This window comes from Schistocerca piceifrons, chromosome 8 (genome assembly GCF_021461385.2).
Source record: "Schistocerca piceifrons isolate TAMUIC-IGC-003096 chromosome 8, iqSchPice1.1, whole genome shotgun sequence".
Classification (NCBI taxonomy): domain Eukaryota; kingdom Metazoa; phylum Arthropoda; class Insecta; order Orthoptera; family Acrididae; genus Schistocerca; species Schistocerca piceifrons.
The window spans coordinates 340,443,438-340,467,828 of record NC_060145.1 but is presented as its reverse complement, the minus strand read 5'-3'; the positions used below and the strand labels follow the sequence as shown (position 1 = coordinate 340,467,828).

The 24,391-nt window shown below is 46.6% G+C and overlaps 1 protein-coding gene and 1 long non-coding RNA gene across 2 annotated transcripts in view; both read left to right on the top strand.

Annotated features, from left to right (window-relative positions):
* Nucleotides 1-6,469, top strand: part of LOC124712208 — a 337,186-nt gene extending 330,717 nt beyond the window's left edge. Inside the window, exon 3 of the long non-coding RNA XR_007005575.1 lies at nucleotides 5,435-6,469. This is a non-coding gene — a long non-coding RNA (uncharacterized LOC124712208). The remainder of the gene's footprint in view (nucleotides 1-5,434) is intronic.
* A 2,076-nt stretch (nucleotides 6,470-8,545) lies between these two features.
* LOC124712338 (ankyrin repeat domain-containing protein 50) overlaps nucleotides 8,546-24,391 on the top strand; it is a 151,105-nt gene continuing 135,259 nt past the window's right edge. The window contains exons 1-2 of the mRNA XM_047242633.1: nucleotides 8,546-8,549; nucleotides 19,244-19,530. Coding sequence (XP_047098589.1) covers nucleotides 8,546-8,549; nucleotides 19,244-19,530 — 291 coding nt within the window. The remainder of the gene's footprint in view (nucleotides 8,550-19,243; nucleotides 19,531-24,391) is intronic.

Below are 24,391 nucleotides of genomic sequence, written 5' to 3'. Positions count from 1 at the left end.
AATGCAATAATGAATCACTTGAAAAAGGTTCCAAAATGGAAGTTCTAGAAGTGTATCTAGAAGGAAATTAATAATCAATCAAATGGCGAAAGAGTTATCATTCAGATAATTCTGTGGAGGGATCGGCGACCAGTCAATGGAATTGGTCATAAGCCAGAAATCACTAGTAGTATCTGTCAGGAACGTTATTAGGTGAAACAGCCACGTTAATCTAGCCATGGGGAAGACATGTGGCAAACTGTAATCAACTTCCTCACTTCGTTCCACAAATTGCAAACGAAATCGTGGGTGACGTGTGATGACAGAATGGTACCTCCTAGTCTGTTTATTAGGGAGTTATGACAGAGCATCGGGTAAGTCCTGTAGTGCTGTATTCCGTCCCGACCGGTGGCTGCCGCGCAGAGACACACGTGTGCGCTGTGTGACGCGAGACACTACCGTGTACGGGGCAGTCGTATCGAGCCAGACAATGTCGCGTGGGGTTGACGCCTGGCGCTGCATCGAGCGGCAACCCGCACAGCGGCACTTTCACGCGGCATTACAACCAGCCAGGCGCGCAGCTGTTCATAACAACACTACTCTTTCTACACCCGACCAACAAGGTTTCATCGCGTTTAGTTGTTTAAGCCTGATGTCATTTCATTCATCTGCTAGCTACATAGCAGCAGAAATTATGACATTACCTAACAATAAAGGAAAAAAATTGTAGTCGCATATTCTGGCGATGGGAGATACGTTGGTGTGTTGCACTATTTGGAGCAGTTCAGCTCCACCGAGTACTACTTTGCATACATTAAGATTTGCATAAATGAGTAAAGAGCGTCAGTGAAATCGGAAGTTAATGATGTGTATTTATCAGCAATTTCTGCTGGATTTAACAAAAATAGTAAACTCCCATATTACTCACTCCCTATCTCTCTCTCTTTCCTGACGAACCACTTATTCCAAAACACTCAGCTCTCTCTCACGCCTTCTCCTCGTCAGCTACCATAGGCATCTCTCTCCATCTCGTACTTATTTTTGTTACTCACATCCTTCCACCTATTATTAGCTCTCCTGTGTCCATTATCCGCTATCTTTCGCCTGCTCCCTGTCTCTTTTTAACCAATACTCGCCTCACACCACCTACGGAGCGGAGACGTTTCCATTAATCCATCTTTCAATTTGGACGATCACGTTCCCACTGCAATCGTAAATGACGGCGTTGTTGGGTCAACATAGGGGTCACCTGTTGCAGAGTCCCATATTCGACTGTAGTGCTCTGAACGCCGAGCTCCAAAACAGTTGTTTCTTCACCAGCAGTGTAGCCTCTCACAGATGTCCCACAGAACGCCTCCTGTCCTGCTTTTCAGACTGTGTTTGTTGATTCGTGTATGTCCAAGACCTTTTCTCTCGTTTATGGTTTCACCATCCTCCAACCACTTTCCTCAGACACTCGCGAAACGTAGCACGCGAACAGCCGACCAGCTCCGCCGTTTATGAGATGCTCGTACCCAGAACAGAGTAGCTAATATCAATCGATTTCCCCGTTTTGTGCAACGTATCATTGCTGGAATGATTCCCTATATGTCTGTACTCCGTTTATACACTTTCCTTACTGCGTCACGTCCACGCAACTCGACCAGGCGGCATTAGTCTGGCAGTGGGCAATCATCATGACGATGGGGTTGGGTTGATTTGGGGGGAGGAGACCAAACTGCGAGGTCATCGGGTAGGGAAGGATGGGGAAGGAAGTCGGCCGTGCCCTTTCGAAGGAACCATCCCGGCATTTGCCTGAGGCGACTTAGGGAAAACCTAATCAGGATGGGCGGTTGCGGGATTGAACCGTCGTCCTCCCGAATGTGAGTCCAGTGTGCTAACCACTGCGCCACCTCGCTCGGTCATCATGATCTCTTTACTCATATGTGTACATGTCGGTTGGAATGTTGTACCTTTAGAACAACGTGTCAAGAAATAAATTTTTGCTGCATTGAAATAACTCGTTGGCGACAAGTAAAACTTTGTACCGGACTGCGAGTCGAACCAAAATTTCCTGCTTCACGCGATCGAGCGTCTTAACCGTTTGGCTATCCGTTGACGTCTGCCACCCGACGAAAATCTCCATATGCTGCACACCACAGAGCCGTGTCCCCTATCTGTTATTCCTCTTCGCTCGCAGCCCTAATGTATTCCCGCGAGACGTCGGACGTTATTGTGCATTTTGCACCGAAAGATCGATATGCCGTCAGGCTTACGTACTACGTACCATGACTGGAAGAGCAGACACCATACCTATCTAATGTAGAGGAAAGGATATCTTAGGGTTATGTTGTGCCTCTTCAGTGCTGTATACTCAATCACTTGTCTTCAAAGCAAGAAAGACCATGCAAGCCAAGTACATAGTAAAACCAATTTTAATTGCAGTATCAAGTTTTCTACCTCACCTGCTCCTGCTAGCTTCCTACATATATAATGTAAAGGAGAGGGTATCTAATGGTTGTAATGTCCTTACTAAATGTTGTACATTCAATTACTTACACTGAAACTACGCGTTGTCATTATTTTTAAGTTAACTGCATCGAAGGACAGATCCACACATGAAAAGATGAAATTTTACTTAGTTGATTATTTTGAAGATGGCTTCGTTGTCTTCCGTAGAGGCAGAATAATGTCCGATGGTCCTCTTCAGACACGGAAAGAAATTCTCGATATACTGAATGCTGTAGAGTATTTGAACTTTTAAACTTCTGTATTCTGCAACATTTCGCATATTATGACGACACAATATGAACGAACGCAGCGTACATTACATTTGCTTTATGTAGCATCAGAAACTACTCGACTCCCATCTACAACCACTTTCCGCCAAGTCCATACACAGCGAAGAACAGAGATACTGTAAAAAGCAGAGAGTTAAGGGGGGTAGGACGTTAAACGGGCCGTCTTGGAGCAGGAGAGACACCACAGGACATTTTAATTCCCACTGTCTATACATTTACGAATAAATTCAGAAAACTTTGTCAGCATGACCAGGAAGGATTCAGGATTCACACTCATAGCAGTGGAAGTTCAAAAACATTAAAAAGAATTATTTTTTGCATGTGAACTTACATAATTTTTTTCACTTACTTTTGGCTGCGTTTGTTGCTACAGGTACACGTTCCTTCATAAGTAAGAGAGATTCTTCGATGAATTTTGTACAGCATACAAACCATACTTACAGGTGTATGAAACTCTAGAAATTATTTAATTTATGGAAAAATGAATGTGCTGTTACCTTTTAAACTTCGTGTTTAGAAAAAACTCAAATTTTATAGTTAATTATCTCAATTATTACCACAGTTTTCAATAGATTTGGAAAATTCTAGAGTTTCATACACCTGTAAGTATGGTTTGTATGCTGTGCAAAATTCATCGAAGAATCTCCCTTACTTATGAAGGAAAGTGTACCTATAGCAACAAGTGCAGCCAATGGTAAGTGAAAAAATGTCAACTTTTAAATGTAAAAAAAATTATTTTCTTATATTTTTGAACTTCCAATGCTATGAGTGTAAATCCTGAATCCTTTCTGGCCATTCTGACAAAGTTTTATGAAGTTATTCGTAAAAGTATAGACAGTGGAAATTAAAATGTCCTCTCGTACCTCTCTTGCTCCAAGTCGTCCAGTTTGACTGGACCTGATGGGATACCAATTCGATTCTACACAGAGTACGCGAAAGAACTTGCCCCCCTTCTAACAGCCGTGTACCGCAAGTCTCTAGAGGAACGGAAGGTTCCAAACGATTGGAAAAGAGCACAGATAGTCCCAGTCTTCAAGAAGAGTCGTCGAGCAGATGCGCAAAACAATAGACCTATATCTCTGACGTCGATCTGTTGTACAATTTTAGAACATGTTTTTTGCTCGAGTATCATGTCGTTTTTGGAAACCGAGAATCTACTCTGTAGGAATCAACATGGATTCCGGAAACAGCGATCGTGTGAGACCCAACTCGCTTTATTTGTTCATGAGACCCAGAAAATATTAGATACAGGCTCCCAGGTAGATGCTATTTTCCTTGACTTCCGGAAGGCGTTCGATACAGTTCCGCACTGTCGCCTGATAAAGTACGAGCCTACGGAATATCAGACCAGCTGTGTGGCTGGATTGAAGAGTTTTTAGTAAACAGAACACAGCATGTTGTTATCAATGAAGAGACGTCTACAGACGTTAAGGTAACCTCTGGCGTGCCACAGGGGGAGTGTTATGGGACCATTGCTTTTCACAATATATATAAATGACCTAGTAGATAGTGTCGGAAGTTCCATGCGGCTTTTCGCGGATGATGCAGTAGTATACAGAGAAGTTGCAGCATTAGAAAATTGTAGCGAAATTCAGGAAGATCTGCAGCGGATAGGCACTTGGTGCAGGGAGTGGCAACTGACGCTTAACATAGACAAATGTAATGTATTGCGAGTACATAGAAAGAAGGATCCTTTATTGTATGATTATATGATAGCGGAACAAACACTGGTAGCAGTTACTTCTGTAAAATATCTGGGAGTATGAGTGTGGAACGATTTGAAGTGGAATGATTATATAAAATTAATTGTTGGTAAGGCGGGTACCAGGTTGAGATTCATTGGGAGAGTCCTTAGAAAATGTAGTCCATCAACAAAGGAGGTGGCTTACAAAACACTCGTTCGACCTATACTTGAGTATTGCTCATCAGTGTGGGATCCGTACCAGATCGGGTTGACGGAGGAGATAGAGAAGATCCAAAGAAGAGCGGCGCGTTTCGTCATAGGGTAATTTGGTAACCGTGATAGCGTTACGGAGATGTTTAGCAAACTCAAGTGGCAGACTCTGCAAGAGAGGCGCTCTGCATCGCGATGTAGCTTGCTCGCCAGGTTTCGAGAGGGTGCGTTTCTGGATGATGTGTCGAATATATTGCTTCCCCCTACTTATACCTCCCGAAGAGATCACGAAAGTAAAATTAGGGAGATTCGAGCGCGCACGGAGGATTTCAGACAGTCGTTCTTCCCACGAACCATACGCGACTGGAACAGAAAAGGGAGATAATGACAGTGGCACGTAAAGTGCCCTCCGCCACACACCGTTGGGTGGCTTGCGGAGTATAAATGTAGATGTACACGTAGATGTAGATGTAGACGTCCTACCCCCCTCAATATGAACGACGGAGATAATCACTGGTACACGTTTAGCAAAATTGATAGAAATGAATTTACAAAGATTATTTAAAATAATTCAACATTGTTTTAAATACGTGCAATATGAATTTATTTATTTTAAATGAAGATACCGATCTCCCCTGGTATCGCAGAATTCCTAAGGTAGCATTTGCTTGAGTACATGACAGGTTACAGCTCAGAGTTTATTTTTATTGTGAAAGGTAATGTTGGAGTAGAGAACCTTGATGTCAGCGCGTGTTTTTAGTGGAATCTTCCTTCTTTTCAGACTGGGCGTGATGACGTCGTGCCACTGAAGACTACTTTGCCGAAGATGGATGCCGAACTGATGCGTGCCGCGACCAGCAACGCCTGTGCCCTGACAACACATCGCTGCAGCGGCGGCAGTTCGCCCGCCGCCCGATGCTGCCGCGTCCCCAGATAGGGGCATGCCGTCTCCTCTGCCGTGTCTCTGCTCCACGGACCCGGCGCTGGGTCCACCCGGGCTCTTCTGCGGGACGTAGCCTCAGAGCCGGCCAACTGGTCGACACCTGTCCGGAACCTCACCGAGCGGCGAGGTGTCTGGCCGAGCCTAGCGAGCGTCGACTCTCGCGTCTTTCGTGACAACACGATTCTAGGCGGAGTGCTTCGCGAGTTACCCACAATACCAAAGCGTTTAACTATTTAGGGAAGTGTCAAGGCTGATCGAGAGAGAGAAACATTTGTTTTGACGCTCCCGCAGTTACCTGTTTATAGCCAAAGCAGTAGTCGAGATAAGTTCCCAAGTGTCAGGCAGTATTACCGAATGGCCTACCATTCACTTCAGGTGCTGTGAGTCTTAGAGTAATTAGTGGCCTTAGTGTGGACAGGATCCTCAAATAACTGGACGTGAGAGGAGCGTTCCCTCAGTTCTCAGTCACGGTTATTTGCAGACTGTCGTGATCAGTGGGAAAGACACAGCAAGAAAAGTTCCTCGTTTATATCTAAGTGATAGTAATTAGCGTCGTTGAAGACTACCATAGGGAATATACCTGTTCACCGCAAATTGTCGTCCACAGTATATTTATACTTCGATCCGTCTCAAGAGCTGTGTAGAGTAACTCAAGCGCCAGTTAATAACACACCACTTTTTTGCTACCGAGAGAGGCGTGTTTTTTGTGTTATTCTTTTAAGGTGGTTACGAGGAGGGGGAGAATCTAGAAATCTTCCAGTTGGGGAGCTGTGTTGACACGCGAGGGTACCTGTTTTGCCATGGCGCCGGCTGCCGACCAGTGAGATGTCGTCCCCCGAGGGCAACACGGCTGCTGCGGTGGCGACTGCGGCTGTGGGGGCGGCGCCTGCGGGCGGCGTGGGCGACGCGCCGCCCGCCGGGGGCAGCAAGCGCTTCTTCTGCAGGGAGTGGGCGTTCGCCAAGCTGGCGCACTCGCTGGAGCAGCACCAGAGGGCCTCCGCAGGTGGCAAGGGTGCGGGCTCTGGAGGCACCGTAATCGTGGGCGGTGAGTACGGCCCGCCGTCTCTCTCTCTCTCTCTCTCTCTCTCTCTCTCTCTCTCTTTCTCTCTCTCTCTCTCTCCCACTGTCTGATCTGACCCCCTTTGTCTCCCCACCTAAAACACTGTCTGATCTGAAGTATCGCGACACCCCATTGTGATAAGGACGGAGTCGAGGACTATTGTGTTGTCAGCAGAGATGGAGTAACAACAGAATGGATTTGTTAAGAGGGCTCAGAGACTTCGAACGTGGACTAGTCATTGAACAACTCATCAGGGACATTTCAATCATCCTAAAGGTGTCCAGGTCGACTGTTAGTGATGTGACTGTGAAGCGGAAACGCGAAGGAACAACCACTGCTAAACCAAGCCAGGCAGACTTCACTTACGGAGGGAGGAGGGGGGGGGGGGGTTCGACGAGTAACGCAAAACTCTTTTTTCTGAAAGCAGGTTGGTTTTATTCAGGATTATAATACCCCGTATTATTATCCAATCTTTAAACTAGAAAACTCTATTTTTGAACATATTTTGCGTTCAACGTCATCGCCTTACACCACCTGATTGGATGGGCTGCATGCCCGCATTGTCGTTACACAAACCAGGGAAAGACCCTCTATTCCCCCAGCACTACAGGCCGATTAGCCTCTTGCCAATTCTCAGCAAGATCTATGAGCGCCTCCAGCTAATACCCATACAGGAACATATCACCAGAGAGCAACTTCTGCCGGATTTCCAATTCGGATTCCGGCAGAACCACTCTGCCCCACAACAGATCATGAGAGTGGTTGAAGCAGCCACAGAGGGCTTCGACCACAGAGGCTACTACGGGATAGTGCTACTAGACGTAGCCAAAGCCTTCGTCTCAGTACGGCATTGAGGGCTACTCTACAAGTTATACACACAAGGGTTTCCCAGGAGCATAGTTAACCAGATCAAAAGCTGTCTCACGGGCATAACTGTCTCTGGCAAAGTAGAAACTGCCACCTGCACCAAAAGGCTTATTCATTCTGGGGTACCACAGGGATCGGTCCTGGGGACCCGTTTTGTTCAGCCTGTACACGTCGGATACACCAACGGCCCCCCTGGTGCACACCGCACAGTACGCAGACGAAACAGCCTTTTATACGAGAAATGCGAACAAGGAACTGGTCATCCGTAGGCTACAAAGGGTTTTAGATGGCACAGAAACTTGGGACCGTCACTGGCACATCACCATCAACTCTGAAAAGACGCAGGCTACGCTGATTACCCGGAGGCTCGGAAGGCGCGAACCTCCTCAACGCCCCTCCCACCACCCCCCCTTCCACCTTCACCTAAACGGAAACCAACTCCCCTGGCGCAGAACCGCCAAGTACCTTGGCGTAACCTTGGACTCTCGTCTTACGTGGAAACCCCACATAGAGGAAGTCCACAGGAAAGTCTGCGCCAGAATGTCTGGGGATACGCGGCAAAGCAGCACCTGGACAAACTCCAGAGGCCGCAGAACCGCGCCCTCAGGGGGTCACTGCATCTACGTCTCGGATTCCCTACCGATGATCTGCACGCCCCAGGTGAAATCCCAGTCCTTAGAAAGCGTTTCCAAGATCTGGCAAGGGCCTTCTATGAGGGCTCTTCCAGATGAGGAAACGTTCTCATCCACTCCCTAGCGATAAGCGCAAACGCCCAATGACGATATTCGACGACTAAGTCGAAGAGAAAATCCCAATATCCAGTCCCTAATCCTGCTCCCTCCCACATACTGCCAAACATCACGCCAACCTCAGAAAAGTACCAGACACATACAGAACATTCATCACATTTCACAGACACCAAAAAATCACAGATAAAATCACACACACAAGTACACAGAGGCGTAAAACCCGAAAGGCTACGAACTCCCCCACACGCTTCCCCAAAGAGGGGACAGTATAAGATGAGTGAGTGAGCCCGCATTTTTTTTTTTTTTTTTTTTTTACCACTCAGCTGGTCGACGTCGGAGCCTACGTCGTCCTGCAACAATAAAATAAAGTCCCCATCATCTACAGTTTACAGCGGAGTGCATCTCTCGTTGGGCCAAACAGACGGAATTCAGATGGAGCGAGATCCGGACTGTAGGGTGGATGAGGAAGAACAGTCCAGTGAAGTTTTGTGAGCTCCTCTCGGATGCGCAGACTTGGATGATGGCTTGCTTTGTAACGGAGAAGGAGAAGTTAGTTTGCATTTTCGTGATGACGAACACCCTCAAGTCGTTTCCTCAGGATAGCACTGCAAGAGCCACAGCTGTCTACTACCAGGCAGTACGCGAGAGATTTTACAGTTTTGCGTGAACTTTTTGTGATGATGATAGTCGCCTCGCCAAGCGACTCACCGTGCTTTTGTTCACTGCCAGTTCTGCATCGACATTCCTCAAGCAACTATGAACGTCTTTCGACCCTCCGACTTTCCTCCAAAAGAAACTGAATGACAGCTCTCTGCCTGGAACCCACCTCCGTTACAGACGTCATTTTGAAGGCTACGTACAGCGCTGCGACCTATCGGAACTTCATGGAAGTGTAGGGTCTGAAGTGGGAATATTCCATCATTTGCCATAACAATTTCCGCAGTCTTTCAACCGAAACTGGCGGAGAAAAAATGTGTTGCATTATTTTTTGAAATCTCCTCGGTACCGACAGACAGGGGACGGTCGAGCGTTGCGGAGAGTGGCTGAAAAAAGTGCATGAAATCAGCGTAAGGAATCACAGATGAGTTAAAAAGTGACATCGACAGTCCAGCTGCAATGATTGCACGTGCCAAGTTAAAAAGAATGGGGTACGATGGTCGAGTATCTCCCAGTAAGCCACAAATTTCTGTAGTGATTGCTAAACGACGCTTAAGTCCGACGCTAATAAACTGAGGATGACTGGAAACGAGGGATTTGCATTGATGAATCACACTGTACCCTATGCAAATCCACTGGTACGGTTTGGATTTGGCTAATGGTTGCAAAAAGTTATTTGGCCATATTTGAAGTACGGGGGCGGTAGTTCAAAATGGTTCAAATGGCTCTGAGCACTATGGGACTTAACTACTCAGGTCATCAGTCCCCTAGAACTTAGAACTACTTAAACCTAACTAACCTAAGGACATCACACACATCCATGCCCGAGGCAGGATTCGAACCTGCGACCGTAGCTGTCGCTCGGTTCCAGACTGTAGCGCCTATAACCGCTCGGCCACCCCGGCCGGCGGGGCGGTAGTTTGTGGCGTGGGGGTGTTTCTCGTGGTTAGGGCGTAGTTCTCTTATTGCGATCAAGAAATGCTTAAATGCCGAAGAATATGAACACGTTTAACAACATTGTGTTCTGCGCACAATCGAAGAACAAAATTACAGTTAAATCAATACAATGAAATGAATACCCTTAGCTGCATACAGGCGTTGATATACGTCAATTGGGGCTCAAACCTCGGATCTCCTGCTTACATGGCAGAAGCTCTATCCATCTGAGCCACCGAGGACACAGAGGATAGTGCGACTGCAGGGACTTATCTCTGGCACGCTTCCCGTGAGACCCACTTTCCCAACTTACTGTCCCGCACTATATTCGTAGTGCCCCTGCCCATTACACTCATTACTCGCGGCTTTACCGATTCCCGTAAGAGTTCGGGCACTGTTTGTGCATCCGCACAGAAGATGGTCAAATGACCGGTGAGCCTTAACTATATATATATATGCAAGATGGGGTATCTGTATATCAACGCCTGTATGCAGCTAAGGGTATTCGTTTCATTGTATTGATTTAATTGTAATTTCATTCTAACGAGCTGCACGGTCACCGATGGTATCTGTTCTTTCGGCCATCTCTGAAAGAACAGATGCTATCTTCATATAAATAGAGGAACAGTTCGGAGACGGTGACTGGTTGTATCAGGATGACAATGCACCCTGTCATAAAGCAGCATCTGTGAGGCAATGGTTTGTGGACAACAATATTCTTGAAATGGACTCTCCTGTCCCGAGTCCCGATATGAGCACAATGGAACACTTTTCACTTAGAACATCGACTTCGCTCCAGGCGACAGCGTCCCAAGTCACCATTTTTTGCTAGTTTCGGCTCCTGAGGAAGAATGGGCTGCCATTCCACCACAGACATTGAGACACCGGACTGAAAGTGTCCCCAGCAGAGTTCAAGCTATTATGTAGGCGAAGGGTGCACACACCGCATGTTAATGTCCACTAATAGGTGTCCGCATACTTTTGATCTGATAGTGTATATATTGTAAATAGTAACTATCCTTGATTGGCGACTCCATAGAGTGCTGTATACTCAACGACAAGGAGGTCAGCGTCGGCCGTAATTTTAATGATTTATTAACAGCAAAATCGATTTTCGATCACATAATGATCACCTTCAGTGCTTTAGCGTACAAATTAAGGCTCGTAGGCACTGGTGTCTAGTTATTAGCAGTAACAGGAGCTATGAAACGATCACAATAAATCGATTTTGCTGTTAATAAATCATCAAAATTACGGCCAACGCTGACCTTCCTTCTAATTTTAGTAACTGTCCTTTTAGAATTACACGGGCCCCTTTGCTGCTGAATAGAGGCCGGTAGTCCATTTCCCAAGACGCAAACTGAGACGCGCATAGCGTGTGTGGCGCGGCACAGGGCAACGCGCATTTTTGTTACTTAACTGGTTGAAGTGGGACCGCTCCGATTGGTCCGCGACACTTCAGTGGCGCGACTCGCGCCTGTGCCATATCGCGTGGTGGTGTGGTTGTGGCACAGTTTGTCGCGCCGCGCGACGCCGTGGGAGAGGTGAAGCGGGGAGCGGCAAAGCGGTCCTCCCCCATCGCCCTCCCTTCGGCACAGTGCATATGAGCAACGGCAGTATTGGCCGTGCGAAAAATACTGCACTATTTCTGAACTTCACTCTCACTGAGTAGCATTTCGTTTTCGCCACTGTAGCTGTCGATCTTTTTTCATTAGTACATTATACTTTTCACTTATTTACATACATATAGTGAGACTTGGTACCAAGGAAGACAGGACTGGGTTCCTGTTGTGGACGGGGCCGTAATCAATCACATACACTTTATTTGGAAACAATAACAGATAAAAGGTAACAATAAATTAATAAGTGTTCTATAGCTGAAAGCCCTAATGACAACAAAATCAATTATTTCTCAGCTGAAGGCCCCAATAGTGATAATTTAAAACTGTTTCATTCCTGAAGGCCTGACCAGCAATCCTCTTAAGAACCAGTTAAAACATCTTCAAACTTGAAATTACAGTCTTTAATATATATATATATATATATATATATATATATATATATATATATATTTTTTTTTTAAACAATCATCAAATCTAACCAAGCCAAGTGGGAGAGGGGGGGAGAGGAGGGGGTCCGCAGACGTTGCTCCAAGGATCGACCTGGGAAAGTACCGTCAAAACTTCACAAGCAATGAGACAGGCAGCCAAGAGTTGCGTTCACTTCACGAGATGCTAACTCAGACTAGTGGCAGTTTAAACGAATGACCAATAATGAAACTTCCTGGCAGATTAAAACTGTGTGCCCGACCGAGACTCGAACTCGGGACCTTTGCCTTTCGCGGGCAAGTGCTCTGCCAACTGAGCTACCCAAGCACGACTCACGACCCGTCCTCACAGCTTCAATTCTGCCAGTACCTCGTCTCCTACCTTCTGCGAAGAGAAGAGCTTCTGTGAAGATACTAGAGCACTTTCCCGCGAAAGGCAAAGGTCCCGAGTTTGAGTCTCGGTCCGGCACACATTTTTAATCTGCCAGGAAGTTTCATATCACTGCAAATTCCGCTGCAGAGCGAAAATATCATTCTGGATGACCAATAATCATTTGCCGAATCTACCTAACGTGCGATGACCAATGCAACGATGGAATAACACACCCAAGCCGGAACCGGCAGTCAGCACTACGTCTTAAGACTCCAGTCTTTAGAGCATCCAAAAGCAGAAAGGAACCACTACTACCAGGGTAGGGGAAAAAAGCACCCCCCAGCCCACAAATTAAGGAAGCTGTCGAACTACACGCCTTACCGGACAGCAGTGGCAAGGCGAGGAAAAGTACACTGCCGTAACATACACTAAGCTCCAGGGCATGTATCTGTAGTGTTAGTGGCCACAAGGCAGGAAAAATACCACTAGTTGAACTTCACAAATAATAACATACAGAATGCAACAATTCATAATAAGAAGTGGAGGAAGACTAATTGGGTTCGCCTTTCCCAGACGCTCCACTCGCTGCTCTTCGTCTCGGTGACACTGCGAGTAGCAACACGCAAGCAAATAGCGAGATCTCAAAATGGTGGGGGTTTGACTACTTGAATTAAGGCCCGATCAACTCTGGTTGACAATGAGGTTGTACCCCTCGTGACTACAGCCCTTCCATCCGGCAGTGCATGAATGCCGCCAGTGGTCCCGGCGTGTTCGCGTGCTGCGCGGACCTGGCTGCTCGTCCGTCATCAACCGAACTGCCGATTCTCACGATACGGAAACACCACAACGTCGCCCCAAAGATAGTACCACCGTCACTAGATATTGATAACCGCCGCTGCTGCCACTAGCGGACAGACAACGCTTGCAAACGGAGTGGCGCCAATGAACATAAGAAGAAGACAACCGTAACTATACCAACTAAACGATGCTAACCAACGCGATCCGCAGCACGGCTCACATAGTTTTGAGTTTTGTTTTTCTTTTGTCAAGAACTGTGCACAGTCCAATTACTGGTGAACCATTAGCCACTGGGATTGTATCTACTGCCTCCACAGTGTCTTCAGATCTCAAGAAAAGAATCAATGTCAGTGTCCATCACCTGCCTCAATAATACTCAGTTTTTGTTCAGTTGCAATCGGCTCCTATGCGTTACATTCATTTGAGTCAATGGCGTGCTGTATGATGCCATATAATTCGGAGAAGTGCTTTCTACTCTTTCTGAAGTAATTTGTAAAATCTGCATTACTCATTTTCGCCGTAGTTTGAAATCGTCCACAGCTTTTCCTTTCAGACAAAATACAGGGTGTTTCAAAAAGAGTATGCAGTGCCTATTTCGAACGCATATAGTTATTAAACTGTAAGACGTGCAACTATGAAACTTGGGACATGTATTTAGGAATCAAGTTTAGATTACAGATCTTCAATATGTCCTCCACCGGTGACACGAACAGTATCACTTCAATACTCGAATTCCTCCGATACTCGGGTAAGCGTGTCCATAGTCACTGACGTTACGGTAGTACGGACCCGGTTCTTGAACTGCTGTAGATATTGTGGTAGTTTTGGTGCGTAAACTTTATCCTTAATGGACCCCACAGGACGAAGCCACAGATCGTCAAATCAGGTGACCGTGGAGGCCAGATGAAGCGTGCTAAGTCGTTGACGTTTTGACGACGAACTGAAGGGCTCGGTAGGGCTTCATTCAGATATTCATGGACTTGAGGACTCGCGTCAGGGGTATACGTCTTTTTGAAAAATGAAGATGTCCTCGGTCAGCCTCGGAAACAACCAGTTTTGTAACATAGCAACATAGATCTGACCGTTAATGGTTCTCCCATCAAAGGAGAATGGACCGTAAACAGATCAGTGAGATATCGTATAAAACACATTGACGTTTGATGAACCTCATTCATGTTCAGTGTGTGCATGTGGGTACTGTACGCTCCCAATTCGAACGTTGTGTTTACTTTCCCTCTAAGATGGAAAGTCGCATGAAATGAAATGTTGTGTGGCTAGGACCTCCCACGGGTAGACCGGTAACCTGGTGCAAGTCGTTTTTAGGTGACCCCACTTCGGCGACTTGCGTGTCGATGGGAATGAGATGATGATGAAGGCAACACAACACCCAGTCCCTGAGCGGAGAAAATCTCCGACCCAGCCGGGAATCGAGCCCGGGACCCTTTGCATGGCATTCCGTCGCACTGACCACTCAGCTATCGAGGCGGACAGAAAGGCGCATCATCAGTGAGCAAGATGCATTGCACAAAAGTGATACAATTGTCAGTAGCATTCTGAAGCTTGTCAGAAAATGCCACACGTTTGCATTTGTCGTCATGGCGTATAGCCTGCAGCATCTGTACCTTTTACAGCTTCAAAACCTACCACGTCTCAGAACATGCCAAATTGTTTTTGCTGACGGTTGTAACTCCCGACTGGCACGACGAAAAGATTTTATAGGAATACGTTGGAAAACGGTTTGAAATCGTGCCACATTTCCGTCAGAAACAAAAGGGCGTCGAGAACTCTTTCCTTTACATACAGATGCTGTGTCTACAAACTGTCGATAGCACCTGCGAATTTGAAGGATCAGTTTGCTACTTGAACCCGAATCCTATTTGCACTGTAGTCACGGAATTCCGCTCCGCAAACTCGAGAATACAACATAATGTCTGCTATGGAGTAGTCATTTTGCAACATGTGACGGTAATCATGCAAACAGAAGACACCTGACATCTAGCGCGAATGAATATAAACTAGAGAATGTATTCGTTCCTCCAGTAACCAAGTCGAGGTGCAGCTATGCATAGTTTTGATCACATACTACTTTGTAACGCGTGTATTGTTTTTGAAACGATCTGTATATTTATACTGAAGCGCCAAAGAAACTGGTATAGGCTTGCGTATTCAAATACTAAGATTGTGAACAGTCAGAATACGGCGCTGCGGTCGGTAACGCCTATATAAGGCAACAAGTGTCTGGCACAGGTTACTGCTGCTACAATGGCAGGTTATCAAGATTTAAGCTGGTATGGACTCCGTGTTATAGTCGGCCTACGAGCGACGGGACATAGTATCTTCGAGGTAGCGATGAGGTGGGGATTTTCAGGTACGGCCATTTCACGAGTGTACCGTGAATATCAGGAATCGGGTAAAACATCAAATCTCCGACATCGCTGCGGCTAGAAAAAGGCCCTGCAAGAACGGGACCAACGACGACTAAAGAGAATCATTCAACATAGGAGAAGTGCAATCCTTCCGCAAATAGCTGCAGATTTCAATGCTGGGGCATCAACGAGTGTCAGTGTGCGGAACATTCAACGAAACGTCATCGACGTGGGCTTTCGGAGCCGATGGCCCACTCGTGTATCCTTGATGACCGCACGACACAAAGCTTTACGCCTGGGCCCGTTAACACCGATAATGGACTGTTGATGATTGGAAGCATGTTGCCTGGTCGGACGAATCTCGTTTCAAATTGTCTCGAGCGGATGGACGTGTAGGTGCATGGAGACAACCTCATGAATCAATGGGCCCAGCATGTCGGCACGGAACTGTTCAAGCTGGTGGAGGCTCTGTAAAGGTGCGGGGCGTGTGCAGTTGGAGTGATAGGGGACCCTGATACGTCTAGATACGACTCTGAGAGGTAAATGGAAATGAGCGTTTGGCGTCATTGGCCGGGAGGCCCCTTACGGGGCAGGACCGGCCGCCTTGGTGCAGGTCTTATTACATTCGACGCCACATTGGGCGACCTGCGCGCCGGATGGGGAGGAAATTGTGAAGACAACTCAACACCCAGTCCGTGAGCGGAGAAAATCCCCGACCCATCCGAGAATCGAACCCGGGCCCCTGAAGACGGCAGTCCGTCACACTGAACATTAAGCTATTGGGGCGGACGCTCAAACAGGTGACACGTATGTAAGCATTCTCTGCATCCATTCATGTCCATTGTGCATTCCCATGGGAAATTCCAGCAGGAAAATGCGATACCCCACCCATCCAGATTTACTACTTCACCTGGCCACAAAACTCCCCAGAGATGGACATTATTGAGGATATCTGGGATGTCTTGCAACGGGCTGTTCAGAATAGATCTCCATCTACTCGTATTCTTACGGACCTACGAATAGCCCTGCAGGATTCGTGGTGTCCATCCCCTCCAGCACTACTTCAGACATTAGCCGAGTCCATGCCAAATCGTATTACGGCACTTCTGTCTGCTCGCGGGGGTCCTACACGATATTAGGCAGATGTACCAGTTTCTTTGGCATTTCATTGTATTAGGTGATTTTAATTCACTACTGGACTCTGTAGTGTAATAAATATATAATGTACTGAATCGACTGTGAGAAAGCTAAGTGGCAAAGACATTATCTGAGAGACTCTATGATAATTATATCGTTGACTCGGAATATTACTCTCTCTGTGGTTTACTCGTAACTAAGGGTAACTAGAGTTTTCTGTTCGTTTATTTTGATGTTATGTGGAGAATTCTACAAGACACACAATAAACTGTTATTATTTCATGAGAACAAAGGTGAGCGTCACGACCTTTATTAGTATTTTTGGAAGTATTGAAATAGAAGAATTGTTTCAGATTGAATGCGACGTGTACGGGAAGAGACGTGGACAACAGCACTCGAACCTGCAATCTCATGTATGAATAGTTACTAAAAATATCCAGTCGTCTCTCCCAAGACTCTTCATACGCGCAACAAACAGTAATTCTTTTAACAGCACTGTCAGAGACAATTTCATCACGTTGTTACGACCTTTTACTGCGAACATAATACATCGACAACAGACAAACAAAAAATAGACAAACACTGAAAGAATCTACCACAACTCCCATTTGGGAGGCGACGGTTCAATACCGTCTCCGGCCATCCTGATTTAGGTTTTCCGTTATCTCCCTAAATCTCTTGTCCGAGCTCGTGGTCGTGCGGTAGCGTTCTCGCTTCCGGCGCCCGGGTTCGATTCCCGGCGGGATCAGGGATTTTCTCTGCCTCGTGATGGCTGGGTGTTGTGTGATGTCCTTAGGTTAGTTAGGTTTAAGTAGTTCTAAGTTCTAGGGGACTGATGACCATAGTTGTTAAGTCCCATAGTACTCATAGCCATTTGAACCATTTGCACCTAAATCTCTAAATCTCTTCAGGCAAGTGCCGGAATGGTTCCTTTGAAAGGGCGCGGCCGATTTCCTTCCCCATCGTTCCCTCACCGAAGCTTGTGCTCCGTCTCTAATGACCTCGTTGTCGACGGGACGTTAAAAACTAATCTCCTCCTCCTCGGAACCCAACTGTAACTGTGACGAGCACAATTTATTCGGGTACCACACGTTCTCAGTTTGGCAAGCCGTAAGCGAGTAACCAGCATCTGGAATGTGCGCGTCTCTCCGCCTGGAGGGCACACTCATACGTGCCCTAGTATGTGCAGGGCTGCACGGTACGTACGTCGCATTGTACGAGGGTTGTTTTTTAAGTAAGGGCCGTTTTTATTTAAAAAAAAAGATACAAATACTTTTGTAAAAAACTTTTATTTTCTGATTCTACACAATTTTACCTATTTTTCTACATAGTTGCCTTGTTTATTTAAGCACTTGTCATACCGTACAACTAAGTTTTTAATTCCCTCTTCAAAGAATTCGGTCGCCTGCTCCGACAGCCAGAAGTTCACGGCCGCTTTCACTTCATCGTCGTCATTGAAGCGCTGCCCGCCAAGATGGTGTTTCAGGTACCGGAAAAGGTGAAAATCGCTAGGAGCAAGGTCGGGGCTGTATGGTGCACGGTCCAAAACTTCCCAACCAAAAGAATCAAATCCCGAGTCTTTTGAGAGGTGTGAGGCCTAGCGTTATCGTGCAGGAGCAAAACTCCTTTTGTCAGCATGCCGCGCCTTTTGTTTTGAATTGCTCTGCGGAGCTTCTTTAGAGTTGCACAGTAGGCATCTGAGTTGATTGTCGCTCCTCGTGGCATAAAGTCCACTAGCAAAACACCGCGCCGGTCCCAGAACACAGTTGCCATAATCTTGCGCTTTGACAGCGTCTGTTTGGCTTTGACCTTGACGGGTGAGGTTGTGTGTCGCCATTCCATCGATTGTCGCTTGCTTTCGGGAGTGATATGGGATACCCATGTTTCATCTCCAGTGACAATTTGACTCAACATGTCATCCCCTTCTTCCTCGTAACGAATCAAAAAGTCCAATGAAGTGGCAAATCTCTTCCCTTTGTGGTCCTCTGTGAGGAGTCTGGGTACCCACCGGGAACACAGTTTCTTAAAGTTTAGGTTTTCAGACACAATTTTGTACAAAACCGATCTTGAAACTTGTGGAAATTCCAAAGAAAGAGTGGAAATTGTGAATCTTCTGTCCTCACGAATCTTTGTTTCGACTGCAGTCACCAAATCATCAGTGATCACTGAGGGCTGGCCTGAGCGTTCTTCGTCATGGACGTTTTGACGACCATTTTTAAACTCTGTAACCCATTGACGCACTTTACCTTCACTCATTGCATTCAAGCCATAAACTTCTGTTAACTGACGATGAATTTCTGCAGCTGATAGGCTTCTCGCGGTCAAAAAACGTATCACTGACCGTATCTCACACGCGGCGGGCGATTCAATAATCGTAAACATTATAAAGTAGCACAGCGATGCGTACACGTCAGCTACAGAGCTGCAACTTGCACCAGTGTGAACGGCAAGGATGCCGGCAAGTGGCGCGGTGGCTCGTTGCGGCGTCCGCGCGAACTACGGGACTATACGCGCGAACGGCCCTTACTTAAAAGACAACCCCCGCATATCGTGTCACTTCACACGTGCTATACGCGTCTCAATTGCAACGGGCCTCGCGCCTTAAAGCGGCAGCGTTCGTGCGAGGTGAAGCAGCGGCGTGTGTGCTGGGTGCGCAGGTCCGGGCACGGGCAAGACGGCGCTGTGCCGGGAGCTGGTGTGGCCGCGCGCGGGCCCCTCCGGGCGGCAGCAGCGCGCGCTGCGCCGCCGGCTGCTCGCCTTCCACTTCTGCCAGGCGGCCGACGAGGCGACGCTGGCGCCCGCCAACTTCGTGCGCGCGCTCGTCGCGCAGCTCCTGGCGCGCTCGCAGCCGCCGCCGCCCGCGCCCGCCGACGCCGCCACCTCGCCCTCGTCGCCGCACCTGCCCAAGGCGTTCGGCGCCACCGCCGACGGATACGCAGAGAAGGTGGGTCCGGCGCCGCGCCGACGTGTGTCTGTCTCGTCACTCGCTGTTGTGGTCGTCAGTCCGAAGACTGGTTTCGTGCACCTCCGCAAACTACTCTATCCCTATCTTTACCTCCGAACTAAGGAAAGGAAAAAATCGTTTGATTTTATGACCATAATCGGTGTTATTTTCTGCCAAATTCAGTGTTATCATTCACCAGATTTGGTTTTATTTTTTTGGCACTTTCAGTGATACTTTTTTGCCATATTCATTGATTTTTTTTGGACAGATTCATTGTTCCTTTTTAGCCACATTCATCGATTTATTTGCGGTTTCTGTGATATATTTTTGCATTATTCTGTAATTTTTTTTGCCAACTAAAGTGATTTTTTTCCGAATTTGGTATTTTTTTCCAAATTCAGTGCCACTGTTTGTGAAATTCTGTGTTACAGTTTTCCAAATTCAGTGATTTTTTTGCCATATTTGGTGCTATTTTTTGCCAAATTCAGTGGTACTTTTTGCAAAATTGGGTCCTATTTTTTGAAAAGTTCGATTATTTCTTCCAAATTGGCAGTAACTTTTTCGCCAAATTCATTGTTTTCCAAATTAGATATTTTTGACATATTCGGTCTTTAAAGAATGAAATTTTCACTCTACAGCGGAGTGTGCGCTGATATGAAACTTCCTGGCAGATTAAAACTGTGTGCCGGACCGAGACTCGAACTCGGGACCTTTGCGTTTCGCGGGCAAGTGCTCTACCGCAGGAGAGCTTCTGTGAAGTTTGGAAGGTAGGAGACGAGGTACTGGCGGAATTAAAGCTGTGAGGACGGGGCGTGAGTCGTGCTTGGGTAACTCCGTCGGTAGAGCACTTGCCCGCTAAAAGCAAAGGTCCCGAGTTCGAGTCTCGGTCCGGCACACAGTTTTAATCTGCCAGGAACTTTCATATTCGGTCTTGTTTTTTTCTTGCAATATTCGGTGTTTTTACCGTATTTTTTGTGCTGTTATTTTTGCCAAATTCTGCATTATTTTTGCCGAATTCCGGGTTGTTTTTGCTGAATTCGGTGTAGTTTTTGCCAAATTCAGTGTTTTTCTCAGTCTGGTGTTATTTTTGGCCAAATTGTTTTTTTTTCAAAATTTGGTGCTTTTCCAAATTCGATATTATTTTTTGTCAAATTCGCTGTTATTTTTGCAAAATTTTGTGTTTCTCCACATTTCATATAAAGGATGTTTCAAAGTCTTTCCATCACGTTTAGGGATGATAGCTCACATCATGGGGTACGATTTTTGTTAGCGACAAAAACTTCACTGACACTCCGCGGCGATGCCAGTCGTCATTTCGTATTGGATATGCCCCTGAGAGATGGCAGTGTGTGCATATGTATGTAGCGTGTATTGCCTACGAGCTAGTCCTATGCTCCGTTTGAAAGGGACTGGGATGAGCAAAATTAGCTTCTAAAATATCTTTCTCCGCTCACAGGCACTCATGCTGTCTTTGCAAAACATTCTATCAGCTTAATTGAATTGGAATCCTTTGGGTGCCTGTGTCCACGGAGACTGTTGATTGTTCAGATTAAAAAATGAACAGCAGCCAGTCGCAAAATATTGCAGATCTAGATTTCCGCTATAACATGGTCACCATTGGTGCTAAAATACAAAAACAGGTAGAATCAAAATAGGTACCAAAATTATATAACAAAAGTCATGGGATAGAGATATGCACATATACAGATGGGTTCAGTATCGCGTACAGAAGGTATAAAAGCGCAGTGCATTAGCGGAGCTGTCATTTGTGCTCAGGCGATTCATGTGAAAATGTTTCCGCCGTCGTTATGGCCGCGCGACAGGAATTAACATACAGGGTGGTTATAAATGAATATCAGGGTTTTAACACTTTATAATATTTAATACATTAAACTTACTGTTATAAATTATATGTCAAATGAAAGAGCAACTCACAGTTTTACCAAGAACTTTATAAATGTTCAATGTGGGCGCCATTTGTCACACGGCACACATCAAGTTTATAGCCGAGTTCTTCCCAAACGTTGATAAGTGTGTCTTCAGTGATTGTAACAACAGCTGCTTCAATCCGGTTTCTTAATTCAGGGAAGTCTGCTAGTAGCGGAGGCACGTTCGCACGATCCTTGATGAAGCCCCAAAGGAATAAAATCGCATGGCGTTAGGTCGGGTGAACGCGGAGGCCATGCAAAGCAAGCCTTGTCATTGGGCCCCTTGCGGCCTATCCAGCACTTGGGTACGGTGAAGTTCAACCAATCGTGTACTTCGCTACGTCAGTGGGGTGGCGCACCATCTTGCTGGAAAATGAAGTTCTCTAGTTCATCTTCTTCCAACTGAGGGAAGAGCCATTGCTCCAGGGTATCAAGGTAAGAAGTGCTAGTTACAGTAGGTACACCAAAAAAGAAAGGCCCATAAACATTCCGCCGCGATACTGCACAAAAAACAGTCACTTTAGGGGAATCTCATTGCATTTGTACTACCTCGTGAGGATTTTCTGAGCCCCAGATGCGCATATTATGAGTGTTAACACGTCAACTAAGGTGAAAGGTCGATTCATCACTGAAGACAACATGATCCAGAAAATCTTCATCGTCATGAAACAACGTTTCATTTGCGAAGTTGGCACGTAATCCATGTTTTGCCGGCTTTAGAGCCTGTAATAACTGTAAACGGTAAGGACGTAGTTGTAAGCGTTTTCTTAAAACTTTCCATATAGTCGACACGGGAACTTGTAATTCACGACTAGCCTTCCAGACTGATTTCTTTGGGCTGTGAGTGAACGACTCTCTCACTCGCTCAACGGTCTCTTCACTAACTCTTGGTCGTCCTGTGCTCTTCCCTTTACAAAGGCAGCCGGCATCTTCAAATTGATAATACCATCTATGAATGTTATTATCACTTGGAGGATCACAACCGAACTTCAGATGGAACGCACGTTGTACAGTAACTGCAGATTCGGTCTTTGCAAACTGCAAGACACGAAACGTATTCTGTTCACTAGTCGCCATCTTCGCTACTTGCGGCGGAAACATTGTGCGCTGCGCATGCGCACTGGTGGCAAACACAACTGAGTTGCTGTTTCATTTGACATATCATTTATAACTGTAAGTTAACGTATGAGTACAAAATAAATGATCAGCCTTTGGAAGCGGTAGCATCAGTCAAGTACCTGGGTGTGACTATTCGAAATAATCTCAAATGGAATGATCAGATTACACAAGTAACGGGTAAGGCGAACTCTAGATTGCGGTTTATTGGTAGAATCCTGAAGCGATGCAGTCCTTCAACAAAGGCAATAGCGTACAATACGTTAGTTCGTCCAGTTTTAGAGTATTGTTCGTCTGTATGGGACCCTTACCAATTGGGGCTGATTCAGGGGATTGAGAGGGTCCAAAGAAGAGCGGCAAGATTCGTGACTGGTACATATTATTACCACTATCTTTCAAATCGCGTAATGATCATCATTCGAAGATAAGGGAAATAAGAGCTCGTACTGATGCGTCCAGACAGTCGTTTTTCCCTCGCGCGATCCGCGAGCGCCTCGTGATGGCTGGGTGTTGTGTGCTGTCCTTAGGTTTGTTAGGTTTAAGTAGTTCTACGTTCTAGGGGACTGATGACCATAGATGTTAAGTCCCATAGTGCTCAGAGCCATTTTTTTGATCCGCGAGCGGAACAGAGGGGGACGGGGGGAGGAGGGGGGGGGAGGGGAATGTGACTTTGGCGTGAATTGTGACCTCCGCCACACTCCGCTTGGTGGCTAGCGGAGTATATATGTAGATGTATAAAAGAACAGTGAATTGGCGGAGCTGTCGTCTGTACTCATGTCATTCGTGTGAAAAGGTGCCCGACGAGATCATGACCAGTTGACGAGAACTGACAGACAATGAACGCTGAATGGTAGTTGTAACTGGAGGCATGGGACTTTTTCTTTAGGAAATCATCAGGGAATTCAATATTTGGACATCCACAGTGCCAGGAGTGTGCCGAGAATACCAAATTTGAACCGTACCTCCAACAACGGAGAACGCAGAGGCCGACGACCTTCACTTAAAGATCGAGAGCTCATCACAGGCAACACAGCGCAGTTTGGGCAGAGTTGTCAGTGCTAACAGATAGCCAACACTGCGAGAAATAACCACAGAAATCAACGTGGGACGTACGACGAACACATGCGTTAGGATGGCAAAATTTGGCGTTAATGGTCTATGGCAGCAGACGGCCTTTGCTTATAGCACAACATCGCCTGCAGCGCCTCTCCTGGGCACGTGACTACATCGGTTGAACCCTAGACGATCGGAAAACCGTGACCTGGTCAGATGAGTCCCGATTTCGGTTGGTAAGAGTTGATGGTAGAGTTCGAGTCTGGAGCAGGCTCCACGAAGCCATGGACCCAAGATGTCAACAAAGCACTGTGCAAGCTGGTGGTGACTCAGTATGATGTGCTCTGTGTTTACATAGAATGTGCCCGGTCCTATTGCTCCATCTGCAGCCATTCATGGACAGCATGTTCCCACACAACGATGGAACGTCTATGGATGTCGCCGGGACACAATTGTTCGCGACTGGTTGAAGAACGTTCTGGACGGTTGGGGCGAATGATTCGGTCACCCAGATCACCCCACATGGATCCCACTGAACATTTATGGGACATAATAGAGAGCTCTGTTCGTGCACAAAATCCTGCACCGGCATGACTTTCGCAATTGTGGGCACCTGTAGAGGCAACATGGTTCAAGGTTTCTGCATGTCGAGTTGCTACACTACGTCCGGCGAAAGAATGTCGTCACATTAGGAGGTGTCCCACGACTTCCGTCACCTCAGTATGTGCAGTTTTTCGACATGTTCCCTCCTCGAGCCTGAGACT